The sequence below is a fragment of the Phyllostomus discolor genome, chromosome 4 (assembly GCF_004126475.2).
Source record: "Phyllostomus discolor isolate MPI-MPIP mPhyDis1 chromosome 4, mPhyDis1.pri.v3, whole genome shotgun sequence".
Classification (NCBI taxonomy): Eukaryota; Metazoa; Chordata; class Mammalia; order Chiroptera; family Phyllostomidae; genus Phyllostomus; species Phyllostomus discolor.
This window is the reverse complement of record NC_040906.2, coordinates 157,034,568-157,051,061: the sequence shown is the minus strand read 5'-3', so window position 1 is coordinate 157,051,061 and position 16,494 is coordinate 157,034,568. Positions and strand designations below refer to the sequence as shown.

General features: G+C 40.4%; 2 protein-coding genes across 4 annotated transcripts in view; both read right to left on the bottom strand.

Annotated features, from left to right (window-relative positions):
• KLHL32 (kelch like family member 32) overlaps nucleotides 1-16,494 on the bottom strand; it is a 188,993-nt gene that overhangs the window by 114,556 nt on the left and 57,943 nt on the right. The gene's annotated exons all lie outside the window — the stretch shown is intronic.
• On the bottom strand, nucleotides 15,258-16,093 carry LOC118500278 (keratin, type I cytoskeletal 18-like). The gene has a single exon (XM_036024505.1). The coding sequence runs from the start codon at nucleotides 15,958-15,960 to the stop codon at nucleotides 15,607-15,609; it is 354 nt and encodes a 117-aa protein (XP_035880398.1). The 5' UTR covers nucleotides 15,961-16,093; the 3' UTR covers nucleotides 15,258-15,606.

The following is a 16,494-nucleotide window of genomic DNA, read 5'->3' as shown; positions in this document are numbered from 1 at the left end:
TTCAGGACTGTGCTGGAGGACACATCTGAATCAAATCCTGGTTCTATAACCTACTGGTCACATGGGGAATTTACCTGGAACACGTGACCTTGGTTAATTTGTTAACTTCTCTAAGCCTCAGGGCCCTTATCTGTAAAATGAGCCTAACACTAACCTCATAGAGTTGTCCTGATGATTAGATACAATTGTGTGAGGTCAAGCACCATACTTGGCCCACAGCAGATGCTTAATAAATAGGAACTGTCATTCTAATACACACTGATTGTCCTACTCTGCTCACCCATGTCTCCTTTTGATCCCAGTTGGACTGAGGGTTAAGAAACAGCCCCCTCCCCTGCCCTCCCTTCTGCCCAAATCCATTCTTTTCAAATACTTTACCAGTGACAATCCTACTCAAATTCCAAGACTGGCTGCAAGACTTCACTTTTGCCACATACTCCTACACCCAACTTTAAGGACAGACCTCATTGTAAGATCACAACTATAAACACCTGACTTCCGTTCTGATATCATAGCATATAGTTTTAGAAATTTAACGTTACAATTTAGCACATCACCATTTTTAACAATTAGAAAATTGGTTAATTAAAAATAACTATTAAAAGGTAACTATTAAATCAAGGTCAATGTTTTGGGTTTAACAAACCTGCAAGGCACCTCAAATGGGAAAAGGCTCACAAGATACCACCAAAGTCAGAAAGAACCTGGCCATACAACAGAATGAAACACCAGCAGCCTAGGCTGCCCGAGCTTGTGAAATAATGTCTGGAGACCTGCCAGAGCCCATGGGGAAGGACAAAGCCTCTTTGGTAGCAAAAGAGGTGATGAGACCAAAAGCACTATCTTTTAGCATCAATTTTCCTAAAAAGGTAAACTAAGCTTCGTGAAAGTGGGTTCCATGCCTTCTTTGTCCACTGTGGAGAACCTGGACCCTAGCACTGCATGCATAAACAAATACAGGGGAGTGAACAGGTGAATAAATGAACAAGCTCTTCAAAAATTCAGCTGTGCCTGACATCCAGCTCTTCTACACTGCTCTAAACAAAAATAATTAACATGACATAACAGAGAATTTTCATGATGTAAGATGTCTTAGACCCTGGGATATAAAATATAGCTAAAGTCAAAGAAAAAGAGTATCTACCATAAGCTAAACACAAATAAATTCAAAGCTAGACATCTGGAAAAAATTAAGAACATACGGTGATGTCCTCTATGAAGACACATTCTGCCAGAGCACCGGGCAGGCTCTGCCTACACACCTGAAAGCGCGGCTCAGGCCCTTCTTGGTGCCCTCCGCACTATCTCTGGGACAGCCTGGGCCAGGCTGGGATTCACAGGGTCGTCACAGCTCCCTCTTGGCTGACAGTATGCTGCCACCTCCATAAATCTTTCTAATTGAAAACCCGGTTTGTGAGAATGCAATCCACTTTAAGTGCCTTCTCAGGGAGAGCTTTGGATTTATAATGTGTCATTTCTCCCATATTTCACACAGAAATGACACAAATTGAGCCCTAACATCACAGCATGTGAGTTAAGTTCCCCTGGGTCACACTTGTTCTCACGAGAAGAGCTACGACCAATTTTAGGTCAGTACGTTATGCCACAAAACTGACCAATGAAAAGTCTATGTCTTCAAATATAAGTAGCACGACAGCTGATGAGATTTTTTAAGCAGCTAAAGTTGGTGAAATATGGTCTTTTTAATAAACTAGCTGTAGCTTTGGAGTTAACACGAGACTTGGACAAGATGTCCTGTGAATTACCAGATTACAAAGAATTCAATTGATTTTACAGGTAAAATAACTAGATTGTTTGGGGTGCATTCAACCTGTATCTTCTATGAGAGAGTTCAATAAAAGTAAACAAACATGTTTAAGCAAGTTATTGAAAAAGGCAACTCACAATGATTGCAGCGGATCTAGCCTGATCCCCTACCTCTTTCATATGCCCAGCGTTACTACAATTAGCGGTGTTTACAATGGCCATGAGGCAATCCAGAGATATGAGCTAACTTTTCAATCAATAAAGATTACATTTTGCTCAATTTAGTGTTAATGGTGATTATTCTTTATTGCATTTTGGTTATACCTCACATATAGAATGGATAGTAAATCCCAGTTAATGAGACTATTCAATTAACCACAATAGCCCATTTCCCTGGCATTAAGGAGAGAAGGGTCCTGACCACAGCTGAACTGGACTATTTACCTTCTTTATCTACCGAATGCAAAAGCAATCCAATCCATTTGAGGAGTTTAATGGCCTGAAAGAGTGGGGAAGGTTTAGTTGGAGAGTTTTTTCTCCCTTAGATATTTTAGAGCTGTTTTGATTCTTCCTCAAACAGTACAGTAATTCTCTCAGAGAATAATGTATCAGGACAAAAACAGTAAAATTATATTACTATATAATTAGGCAGCAAAAATTAATATTGCTAAAATACCAGTTTCCCCTCACCTTCACCATGCAAAGAAAAAACCATGTTATACACCACAAACTGTGAACACATTGGTTTTCCCAACATCTTCAAACATGTAGCTTGTTTATTCAAAAAAATCTAGATATATTTCACAGCTTTGCTCTTGGCACGGTTGCTTCTTAAATTTACTACATGGTGATAATGAGCCCTTCAAAACCAGCATGATTATGGCTTTCCTATTTCTCTTTAGCATCCTCCTCCTCCTCCTGAATGCAGCCATGTGTCAGCTATGGGGGTCTTCTGAGGGAGAATGGAAAGGAAAAAGACACAAATCAAGTTTGTTTGTTTTTTTCTTAGCTAAGGATACAGTAGGTGTGAAGGCCAGAATCTGTTGCCCATCATGAACAGGTTATACAGGAATGGTATTTATCCCGTTACTTGTTACGTACTCTGGAAAAGGGCACACACATCTGGCATTAGCCTCGGGCCAGCCTCTCTGACCCCTTGGCTTCTGCTCACTCCTCTGGTGTTCCTGCTACCTCTGGTCTACAGTCATGGCCCTTGGGTATGGGATTTCAACACTTTACTGCCCACCATAGTAAAGAAGTCCCTTCTTTTATCTTTAACTATCTCTCAGGTATGGGAGGAGGGCACTGTTACTCTTCCTTACTGAATATATTTGAAAAGCCATTACTGAAAGAATCTTTCCTGAGCAGATGCCTGTTAGTCTGTCTTTCACAATCTAAGGCTGCACTGACTAAGACCAAACCCGGGCTCCCCACGTTCTGACAGCCGTCCTCACAATTTGGGGCCTGTAGGAAGGAGTGACTGAGCAGATGCGATACAAAGCCTGAATAAACAAGGGGAGTAGCTATAAAGGAAAAACAATTTTAGAGGACACTAACATGAAAAAAGCTTGAAAGTCTGAAGGGAAAAAAAAGAGTTGATGCAACCGAGGGGACAGAGTGAGGGATTCTGTGTTGGTCAAAATTTGATCAGCATTCAGAGGGAATTTTGTAAGAGACAGAAGAGGCCTTTATGTGGCTCATCAAAGGTGAGTGGGTGTCTTTTAAGTACCATTACTAAAATTCTAGTTTCTCTTCTGCAAATGGAATTTTAAAACTGGAAGGTACTTTAAAGATCACTGACCCCTCACTACTCCATGTGTGGTCCCTAGGCCACCAGCATAGGCATCACCAGGGTACTTTGTTGGAAATGCAAAGTCTCAGGCTCACCTCATGCCTACCAGATGGGAAGGTAGGGTTCAACACGAGCTCCAGGTGACCTACATGCACACTGACGTGGAGGCACAGATGCAGTGGGTCCTCCGCCCCTTGCAGCACACCTTGTGTATCTGACTACCCGGAGTGACGAGACACCCACTATTTCACATGAGAATGCAAAGCATTACTAATGCCCTCTAAATACAGAATTATAATCACCCTCCCAATGACCTTCTACCTTTGTCCCTAGTAGGTCAATAAACTCACTGTGTTTTCTGTCCAACAGCCTTTCCCATATATGGTAACGGCTCTCAACTCTCCTATTAGAAAGAGCACCTACTCCAAATTCTCTGAGTCATATAACATGTTAGTACCTAAAGCATACGCTAAAAATCCTGTAGTCCAGGCAGAAGACCTGATTCCCAAAAAGGGGAGACTGATCCCCCAGTTCAGGAAAATGAGAGAGGTGGTTCCTGCTTCAGAAATAAAAGTTAAGGGCAGTCCCAGGGTTTCACGAGTGAGGCCTTTGAAGGAGTAAATCATCTTGTGGTCTTGGATGGTGGCAGTGGCAGGAGCCTCCAGGCAAAGCCATCGCACCACCTCCCTTTTCCCAATTACTTTGGGTGACATGCCCTGGTCCATCTCCTTCTGATATTTTCCTGAAGACGAATTTTGTGTGGCTACCTCAGAGCTGCTATTCACACACATCCCTCAGATCTATTCCTATGGGATTCAGAAAGTGGAAGCCCTTAAGGAATTTCAGTTTGCCCCAAAGAATGACAAGGCAGGGTCTTGCCTGCCCAAGCTGATGTTGGCGGTGGATGTCCGGAGTCCTGCTGAGAGCTGGGAGGCCACTTTCAGGCTCACGTGAGAGTGGTCAGAATACAGTCACTGTGTCTGTCATGGTGAAATGACAGATGGGCCCGCCCTGCATCACAAAGCATGCACATGTACAAGCACTAGGACATGCCATGTCTGTTCCAGAATTCATGGCACCACCACATAAAATCTGTTACCACTCTTCTACAGAGAACTATCTGGACCAATGTTGAAGATAATAGTGCAAAATCACCTCAATTATCAATGATTATTCTACTCTATTATAGAATTGTATATTTTTAATGTCCTCTCTTAATATCTTTTTCTTCAACATACTAACATAAAATAAGGTGTGTAAGACTATAAATATAGGCTCCCAGTGCAGCTGTGGAATCTCTCTGCAATTTTTCCTTTTATTCATCACTTTGGCTTAACAGCTGCGAGTCCGGCGACACAGGCTGGAGCCGCTCTCCGTTATTAGGCACACATGCAGAGGAGGGCAGGCGCCCCAGCTAACACACTGTTCCTTCTGACTCCATTAGTTACTAAGCAACCACTGCACTGGAACCGTCCCCATCCGAGGCAGAACGGGCCAGTTCAACATGAAGTGTTCGGTCTGTCCCTTATGTTATTCCTTTTGCAAAAACATTTGTCCATGCAGACTACGTGAAAAGTCTCCACATCCTACCAAAGGAGGGGGGAACGTATTGAAGAATAACCCACAAGAGTTCGAATACCTTTCAAAAGTAACTAGAAGAAGGAATTCTTTTAATCCCATGAAAATGCATACAAGTATATACATATGATTTTTGAAGTGATAAGAACAACTTGAGAGGAAAATCTCTCTCTGCCTTAGAATCACAAGTCTCTAAATGAGAAGAATGCTGGTAATTCAGTCTTTCAGGAATCCAAGCATGCAAACCTCAAATCCAATCAACATCAGATGGGCTAATTAAAAGCAACTGATTCAACAAGCAGCTGGATCATCCCACAGTGTGGACAATTCATTTTGAATCAGTTTTTGTAAAGATTATAAACAGAAACAAGGCATATCTATAGATCCCAATAATTCCATACACCAATTCATCAGATTCACATGATCAGCTGTCTTCCCTCTCTTTTATAAAACATCTGTCCTTGCTCAACGATCCATTTCTAAAGGTTGAAAATTTTCATCAGCTTTATTATTCTTCATACATGTGTTCTTGTTCTTTCAGAGGAAGCTAAGGTTGACTTTGTCACTGCAATTAAATAAGCATGAGTAACAATTTGAGTAATAATTATAAAACGTTATAATTTCAAAGGCATAAAAGAGATGTGGCAGAAGATGTGAAATAATCTTTCAACACACACTTGAAACAAATACATAGAAAGAGCTTAGCACAATGACTGCACAGAGTAAATGATAAAAAGCCAGCTACTGTTATGACATTATAAATATTTTTCTAGCTTTGTAGCATTTACATTCAGTAAAAGTGAATCAGTTTAAATGGAAGAATAAAGGCAGACCAGAGTTCACCATTCTCCATTCACTACAGTGAACACAGAGCCTTACCAGCACACTGATGAAAACGACAGTCATCTAATCTGAAACGTGAATGATTTCTCTGGCATCGATGCAAATGCTTTACAAAGGGAATGTGACACTGATTCTTTAGAGGCTCTCAGCTTTCCATTTAAACAGGAAAAAACATTTGGCCACTACCTCTGTTAACTGGTACTTCACCTTAAATTGACAAAGGGAATTGTATTTTTAATGACAGTGTTTACTAAAAGGGAAATGATAAAGCCTGATTAATTAAAAAAAAAACAAAAATAAAATCCATACACCTTTTGGTGCTCACAAGGTCCTATCCCAAAGAACATCTCAAAGCAACCTTCTATTTATTCCCCCACTTCAGTTTCTATAACAGGCAGATGTGTAGCTGTTCATTGTCAGCCAGGCAATTAATGCTTATCGAACATCCACAGGGTGTGAGGCTCCTTAACAAACTGCCTATAAAATGTCAGATTGACTGCTTAATTTGGCTTTGCTGAATGTCAAGGCCATCATTAATGGTGCTGGGTTTTTTTTCTGGCTAAATTTAAAAGCTATTTCATGAGGCCTCTTCTTGGTAGATATTAACTAAATAACTGATCATCAGATGTAAGTTGTATAGAATGCCAGCATCTACTCATAGACAACAGTGGATTATGATGTAGGTGAAAAATTGAGCCCACTTTAAACTATGGGTAATTTTTGTCAATTTCCACACCTTCTTGGAACCATATTTGTTTGTAGGGTATTTTTTTGGTTTTTTGTTTGTTTTTGTTTTTTAGTCAAAATTGCCTTAAAAAAAGAAAAATCTATTGCAGCATTTTAGATTCCTCTTCTAAACCAGATTCTGGTATTTCCAGAGTTACCAATTGAGGGGAAGAGACCATACTCTATCACATTAAGTCCCCAACTAATTAGTCAAGGACTCTGAAACCTATGTAGCCAGGCACCCAGTTTCCCCTGCCTCCTCATTCCCTAGTGACTTCAGATGATACTGTCCATGTAAGACAAGGCCAGCTGGGTCCAAGACAACAGCAAAATGTCTGCTAGGTCACAAGCCTTTTGGACTCAGTACTTAAATCTTTCCAACAGTACATATCCACTGAGAATCTAAGTTCTGTGTTGGACAGTAGGTACAATCATCACCCTCCTGGTTTGGAACTCCCTCTCAGCATCAGCAGTGCCACGTTCTCACATGTAGGAAGAAAACAGCATGCCCAGTGTCTCTGGGCCTTCCTTTGCTCCCTAACCCTACAGCTTCTATTATCTCACAGAGAGATCTGTATGGGTAAAGAAAAAAAAATTAGTTTCAATAAAACTCACCTGTGACACGGGTAAAACTGACAGCTTTGTGTTCACAGCTCTATCTGTAGGCCCAGACATTCATGTCACTGTTGTGTAACTATGATCCACAGGCCCAGAGGGGAGCGAGCTCTGGCCGACTGGGCCTATGACTCCAAAAACTTAAAAGAAATCGGAAACTTTTTGTCTTTACTATTTTTTTAGTTATGTCATACATAAGTCGAGTCTTCTTTTAAAATTTGGTTGTCAAAGAAATTAAAGTCTTGCTTTATTAGAAAGTGAGATTTGAGCAAATCATAAAGCTCTCTCAGAAAAGAGTGGTGTGGGCAGAGGAAGCAGCCGTGCAGAGGTTCTGCGGTAGAAGCGTGAAGGCAGGTCCCGGCAATGTTAAGGGGGCCAGGGTGGCTTCGGGGGGAGGGGAGGAGGACCTGATGAGGTGGAATCATGGAGCCTGAGTAAGACATTGGCTTTTACTCCAAGTGAACATTGAAGTCATCAGAGTCATGTTGAGTCAAGGTGATATAATCTGACTTTTGCTTTTGATGAGATCACTGGAGCTGCAGTATTGAAACAACTCCAAGGGATTGAAGACTGAAATAGGAAGATAAAATAGGAAGGAGAATATTGCAAAACTCCAGGCAAAAGATGATAATAGCTTGCACCAGAGTGGTAGTAGTAGAAGTGGTTGGAATCTGGGTATATTTTGAAAGTAGAGCCATGGGACTTGCTGGCAGTTTTGATGTCAGAGGTTGCTCGGTGTTTTGGGGCATATATTAATTATAGAGTTGTTGTTAACTGAAACATGCAATGAACAGGTATATGGGAGGAAACTGGGAATTTCATTTGGACATATTAGATTTGTGATGCCTCTTAAACGTCCAATTAGAGGTAATAAGCAGGCCTTTGGGCATACAATTCTGGATTTCAGGGGAGGGCCCAGTCTGAAAATATATATAAATTTGAAAGTTATCATCTGTGATGATTAATTTTATTTGTCAACTTGACTGAGTCCCGGGTACCCAGATATTTGATCAAACATTATTCCATATGTATCTGCGAAGGTGTTTTTGCATGAAATTAACTTTTGAATCAACATACTGAATAAAGGAGACTGCACCTCCCTAATGTGGGTGGGCCCCATACAGTCAGTTGAAGGTCTTAATAGAACAAAAGGCTGAATAAGAGAGCATCTTTGCCTGACTGTTCAAACTGGGACACTGGCTTTTTCCTGCCTTTGGACACAAACTGAAACATTGGCTCTTCCTGGGTACAGAGCCTACTGTTTTCAGACTGAAACTATACCATTAGCTCTCCTGGGTTTCCAGTTTGCCGAATGTATAGGTTTAGGACTTGTCAGCCTCCATAACTGCATGAGTCAGTTCCTTATAATGAACGTCTTTATAAATATATATATATAAGTTATATATATATTTATATATAACTATATAACTATAAGCATATATATAAAATCCCATAGGTTCTGTTTCTATGGAGAATCCTGAGCAGTACATTATTTTTCTATTATACACACATACATATGTATAAAGCCATTAGAAATATGAGATTATCAGGAAAGCTGGTGTAGACAACAAACGGCAAGGACTGAGCCCAGGCCACTCCTATTTTAAGACTTTGGGGAGATGAGGCAAAACCAGCAAAGAATATTGAGAAGTAACAGCCAAGGAATAGGAGGAAAACCTGAGAAACCCAAAAGCCAAGTGAAGAAAGTATTTCAAGGAACAGGAAGTGATTGAGATGCTGATGAGTTGAAATAAAGGGAACTGGAAATTAATTACTTGGCTCTATTTTATTTACAATTTTTCTACCTATGCTCCTAAGTGAGATGTGGTTCTCATTTCTTTTGCTGCCTCTGTATTTTTGTAACAGAATTATGCCAGCCTTATGAAATGACGGTGTGGCTTTCCACTTTCTTCTGGACTTAGAACAGGTTTATATAATATAGGAAATAGCTGTTAAGAGTTGGTAGAACTAGCAAAAATAGTTCACCCCATTGCCTTTCTTAAAGAGGTGTGTGGTTATTTTGATTATTCTGTGACCCAATTTCTTCTATTTTATCTTTCCCTTTGGTCCAACTTTGGTAATTTATATTTTCCTAGAAACTTGCTCACCAAGGTTTTGAAGTTCATTGGTATAACATTTATATGGTATCTCTGATTGTCATTTTTGCATTCTTCCCTAAATGTCACCTTTTTCATTTTTACACTACGAAAATCATCATTTCTACATATTTATTGCCTCTTTCTTTTTTACAATTCTTGAATACATTTTGCCAAAGTCTGTCTAAATAATTCATATTTCAAAAAATAGTTTGAAAACATTTGACATTAAGAATATTTTCCTTGTAAGCCCTCGCTGGCATAGCTCAGTGGATTGAGCTCGGGCTGCGAACCAAAGTGTTGCAGGTTTGATTCCCAGTCAGGGCACATGCCTGGGTTGCAGGCCACGGCCCCCAGCAACCGCACATTGACGTTTCTCTCTCTCTCTCTCTCTTTCTCTCTCTCTCTTTCTCCCTCCCTTCCCTCTCTAAAAATAAATAAATAAAATCTTTTAAAAATGAAAAAAGAATATTTTCCTTATTACTTTACCAATACCTGCTTTTATCCTTTTTCATTCCAGGGATTTTATTAGGGTTTATTTTATAATTCCAACTTTTGGAGTTAAAAGCATAGTGCATTATTCTGGATCTTTCTTATTTTTAAATAAATGCACCAAGGCTTAGAGAGGACACTGTGATGTGCCACTGAGATCCCTCTTTAATGAAGAACTTGTGGTCCCAGCTGCAAACAGACTTTAGCTGCCAGCCTTTTCAGGGGCTGCCTCAGCTGCTCATTGCCTTGTGCAAAGTCACGCCCCCTTCCTAGGCTGGTCCGCATCCAGTGACTAATAGATGCAACAATATCGTGGCTGGCCACCTGGGCCCAGCACTAAAGGGCATTATAGCTCCAGAGTTCCCTGCTGAGTCAGCTCGTTGTTGGTCTTACATGGAAGATGGACTTCTCCTTTTAAACCCTGCTTTCTTCGCCTCCCTCTGTGGGTGCCGACTGCCAGGGCTCTTCGCATGACACTCTGTCTTCAGGTCCTCCTCTCAGGAAACCCAAACTGAAAAAAAAAGCCCTAAGTGTCTTTCTTCAAATCCATCTTAAGAACAGTGCTTTAATAATTACTGTTTTAAATATTTTGGAACTTTGACATTGATTTTTCCCCTTTAACTCATAAATTATTAAAGGTACTTTCCAAAACAAATTGCCAGTATATGAGAGGTAAGCCTATCAACTTTGCTAATGATTTCTGGTTTTAATGAGGTCCACGAGGCCTACTTACTATGGAGTCAGAATGACCTATTTAACTATAGGGTTTACAACTAGTCATGTGTGTTGAGAACGTGTGCTATCCAGGTCCTTCATCTTTTTATTGTTTCTTTAAATCTGTATGGGTTGTCAGTTTCAGAGAGAAGTGTGTTAAAAGTCTCCCACTATGATTGAAGATTTGCTGATTTTTCTCTATGATCCTACTCTTTTGCTAATATATTTTGAAGCTTTATTACTAAATGAAGGTTCATAACTGTTACCTTGTTAACAGATTGTTACTTTGGTCAGCACAGAATATCACTTTTTGTCCCTTCTAATTCTGTTCATCTTGAATTCAATTTGTGTCACGTAAATATCATTACACATACTTTGATCATGTCTGATTTCTTCGGAGGTATGTTTCTTATAAACAAAACACACTTAGGTTTAGAGTTTTAATCTGAGTTTGTACCTTTCAATGTATGATTTCGAGCAGTTCACATCTATTATGATTACTAAAATATTGGGTCTAATTTCTCCCATCTTATGTCATGTTATTATTTATCATGCTATTTATCATTTCTTTTTTACCTTGAATATATGTAGCAACACACAAGTTTCCTTTACTCAGTATTAATTAGACATACTGTAAAATCCCTTTCTGATTGCATCAATTACTATTTTCTACACTATCATAGTTTCACCAGTATGTTGAGTCTGTTGATTCTGCATGAATTAATGTGACATTACAACATTTGATAGTTTTATAACAGAAAAACAACAAATTCCCATGGCTTCACTAACTCATAACATAGACCAGTGTGTGTGTTTCTAGTTGTACCCCAGACCCACGGCCATTTAGGGCTCACGCTCCTTTCATCTTGGGGCTCTGCTCTTCCCTGAGTCCTTTCCATTTGGCCTATAGATGGGTAAAAGAGACAGTGAGGCAGCTACATCTGTTCCTAACCACTTCATCATGCAAGCAATTCGTACCTGCTCTTCATACTGTCTTAGCAAGGACCAGTCACATGGTCCCACCTAAATGTAATGTCTATGGGGAAATGAAGTCCCTGGATGAGTAGACACTTCCAAGCAACAACTCCAGAGGGGATATATAAATTTGGGGGGATTATTAGCTGGCCATCTCCACTACATTCTTGTTTCTATACCTTTCTGAATTACTTGGTCTGTCTATCACTACTTCAAAAATAGAAAACCCTGTCCCCCTCTGCATGGCACAATTCACTTCTCTCTACTCCATGCTCTTATTCACCTAATCCCTGCCTGACTCAGCCTTCTGTTTTATGTTGGCATCATCTATTCCATCAGCCCCTCTCCAGAATGGAATGCAACCAGTAAACCTTTACCTACAAGTAAACAGACCAGCTACTCTCCCAATGACAGTATTCCCTCTGTTGACCTAAACACTGGATGGGAACGCTGGGAATTCAGAAACCTCCAGTTGGACTTAGCTTTGATGTCTGTCTCTGAGCTCAAGTAACATCTTTTAGACACCACCAGCTTGCCTCTACTTGTTTGGGATTTCCCTGATTCCAAAACACATTGCATGAGATAATCCATCAGGACATACCCAGGATTCTCTTTTTTGAGATTGACACCTGTAAGGTGAAACCTTAATTGCTCCCCCAGGTTTAGTCATATCCACTTTAAGAACCTGAGGCTGTTCCCACCTTTGCTCTGATACTGAGCCATTCAGCAGAATAGGAGGCAGGCAAGCACGGGTTAGGAACTGGGGCTGCAGAGCCCAATAACTAAGACTTAAGTCTTGGCTGCATCCCTTATCAGTTATGTGACCTTGGCCAGGATACTTTACCTCCCTAAACCTCAGTTTTCATGAGCACAAAATGAAGATACCTGCCTCAGAGAACTGTTGCATAGATTCAATAACAAAATGCAGATTACCTGGTTTGTAGTAGGTACTCAATAAGAATTTGTCAAATGAGTCAATTAATTCTTTTCTGTCAAACCTCAGTTAGTAGTGCCCATGAAGTCATTTATAATTCTAGATAAAATTTATATTTTTATATTATTTTTACTGTTCACGCTATTACAGATGCCCCTATCCCCCCCCACCCTTTGTCCACCACCACCTAGTCCCCTCTCCCCTTTCCCTCTGGCCATCACCACACTGTCGCCTGTGTCTGCAGGTTATGGCTACATGGTCTTTGGCTAACACCTTCACCTTCTTTCATCCATTCCCCCTCTCTCTCCCCTCTATCAGTTGTCAGTCCTTTCCACTTATCCACACCTCTGTTTCTATTTTTAATTATATTTATTGGGGGTGATATTGCTTAATAAGATTATATAGGTTTCAAGTGTACATTTCTATGATACACGATCTATATACTGCACTGTATGCCCACTACCCAAAGTCAAATCATCTTGCTCTATAATTCTGCACACTAATATCTCAGCACCTGAGTAAATCCATGTTTTCATTGCCTTTTGATTTCATTTAAATGCCTTTTTAATAGACTGCTTACAACAACATTGATTTCACCATAAAAAATGCAATTCCTGTATCTAGAATCCAAAAACTAGAAAGCATGTTTACTTCTCACTCCATGAGAACATAAATGAGAACTGAAATATGTACTGGATACTCAAAGGCAGGGGAAATGCCAAATGATTTTTGGATCTCAAAAAAGATGACATTTCATCAGTATAGTGTTAGCATTATATATGACTAATCATATTACTATGCTTTACTGTATTAATAATTCTTGATTTATTATAGGTTACTGTTTTACACTTACTGTATTATATATAATAAACATAATGGCCTAAAAGGGATACATTTTTCTTTTTAAAGATTTTATTTGTTTATTTTTAGAGAGAAGAGAAGGGAAGGACAAAGACACAGAGAGAAACACTCACATGAGACTGTAAGTGCCCCGACCTGGGACCAAACCCACAACCCGGGCCTGTGGCCCTAAGGGGGATCGAAACGGCAACCCTTTGCTTTGCAGAAAGATGTTCAACCAACTGAGCCACACCGGTCAGGGTGGGATACCTTTTTCTTAAAACTTTTTCTTAAAATTTTAACTAACTATTCCCCAGCCACCATGAAGAGCTGTAATAGTTAAATTAGCTATATTAATAGTACCAAGATGAAAAAATAAAATGAAATATCTATGGAAATTAGGTGTGAAGACTATTTCATCTACATTGAGATAGTCAACAGAGTAAAGGTAAAAAGACATTTTTGTCCAAATTTCATGTCCAAAAGCCCACAGTATTACAGTCAATTTAATATTATGGAATTTTTGACTAAGGAAAATAAAAATATATTACATTTGCCCACTTTATAAATTATCAACATGTGTTTCAAAGTCTACTCAATATAAAGCCAAAATATATGTTTTGGGAGAGACTTTTAAAAGGAAGATCAGTTTAAAAATAATATAAAATTTAAGAAAAGGAATAATGGTACAGGATAAAACAGGAAGACAGACAAATAAAAAGATCCAGAAATAGCCTGATAGCAAATGAAGAAAGAAGAAGAAAGGAGGAGGAGGAGGAAGAAAAAGAAGGAGAAGAGGAGGAAGAGGAGGAAGGAGAAGGAGAAGGAGAAGGAGAAGGAGAAGGAGAAGAAGAAGAAGAAGAAGAAGAAGAAGAAGAAGAAGAAGAAGAAGAAGAAAGGAGAAGAAACACACACAAACTCAAAAGACAGCAGACCCAGGAGACGTGTACTCACTCGCCACTAGAGTTACCCGAAGCAAAGGAGGAGAAGTGAGTAAACCTTTCCTGTAAAACAGCCCTGCCTGGGGTTAGGATATGCTCCTGTGGCTGTTCTGAAACAAGCAAAATGGCATGTTGTTTCTTGACATATAATACCAGCAAATTCGGGTGTTCACTCAATAACTATTAGCTGAGCGTCTACGGTATCCTATGCTTTGTTAGAACTGTTGCAGATTTAGCAGTGTCTAAGAAAGACAAAAATCTTTGTCCTGACGATGCTGACAAGTAGAATTGACAGAGCTGTGTACAGAATGGAGGCTTCCTTCTCTAGAGTGGAGTGACTTTGCAATTTAATCACCATGGTCAATCATCTCCTTTGACTTCGGTTTCGGTTTGTGGCAATGGTAAAAAAACTCACCCCAAACACATTTTTCACTATGATACAAATTAGCACACACAAAAAGCCAGAATGTTCAATGCTACATGCTATGCTCTGTTTCACTACTGTAGCCCTCTTCAAACTTTTTTTGATTGTGCAAACATCATTTACACATTTGGAGCAGCAGCCCTAATATTTATGTATTTATAAATTATATACATATATATCATATACCAATCTGTAATGTCTATCATAAAACAAACCCCCAAAAGGAAATGAAAACTGATGCAAAAATTTACAGACAGTGCCCTTGCGACATGGCTCAGCTGGTTGGAGTGTTGTCCCATACACCAAAAGTTTGTGGGTTCAATCCTTGGCCAGGGCACGTACCTAAATTGCAGGTTCGATCCCCAGTCGGGGTACATACGGAGGCAACCAATTGATGTTTCTCTCACATTGATGTTCCTCTCTCTCTCTCTCTCTCTCTCTCTCTCTCTCTCTCCCTAAAAATCACTAAACATATCCTCAGGTGAGGATTTAAAAAATTACAGATAGTTCTCTCCCACAAAACCAGAGCTCATGTGCATTCAGAAGGTACATAAACACCCACGTGAGATTCCATTGCTCTTATGTTAATTTTTCACACTTTTAAACTTCATGGCAACAAATTCACAACACAAAAATCCTTTATCCAGGTCGACAAACACTGTCTTGTGACAAAAGGAGAACTAATCTAACTCAATAAGTCACAGCAAGTGGCAGAGTTGGCGTGATTCCCCAGCTCATTGTTTTCTTCCTTTGCCTCAGTAGTTGATAAACATTTCAGCTCTGGGCACACTGAAAAATTAATATAAATTCTCATAGAAGGTATCTGTGAAATTTATGTCAAAAAATAGAATAATTTCTTTTTTTAATGTTCAGTAAACCCTGAACTTTCTATTGGCCTCCTGCCCCACCAGGGGTGCCCCACTTCTGCCGCCTTTAACTTTGGTGTCGTTGGCCTCAGACCCCACTCTGCCATCCACAGTCCTGCGGGTCGTGGTCTTCTGGATGGTTTGTAAGGAGTGGCTCTTGTCCGGGGCATCATCAAGACTGAAGTCCTCCCCTTCTTCCAGCAGGCTGCGGTAGGTGGTGATCTCAGCCTCCAGCCTCACCTTGATGTTCAGCAGGGCCTCACGCTCCTGGGGCTGGCGCTGCCCCTCTGTCCGGGTCTGGGCCAGCCTGACCCCAGGTGCAGTAGGATCCCGTTGAGCTGTTCCATTGCCTGGCATAGCGCGTCTCCACCTCCCTCAGGCTGTTCTCCAAACTGGCCTTCAGATTCCTCATTGAGTCCAGGTCAGTCTCCAATGACTGGACCATACGTCTCAGCTCCGTGAGTGTCCTCTCAGCAGCTCCTACCTCAGCGGTCTGCGAGGTGACCACTACGCTGCTCTCCTCAATCTGATAGGCCCAGTACTTGCCCAGCTCCTCTCGTTTCTTCCAAGCCAGGTCATCATACTGGGCACGGACGTCCACCATGAGTTTACTGAGGCCCTGAGATTTGGGGGCATCCAACTCCAGGGTCAACCCAGATCGTGGAGTTGGCAATCTGGTTTTGTAGGCCATTTACTTCCTCCCCCTGGTTCTTTCTTAATAAACACACTTTTAACTAAATATTACTCTATCCTTCCACAGACTCAAGACGTCTTACTGGGTCTCCCATTGTGGGGCCCACGTGTGTACACACGTGCAAGCACATGTTTGTGCTCCATGAACCTTCCTGATAATGATAAAATAACTCCCACCACTGGTATAGCAATTTTTGT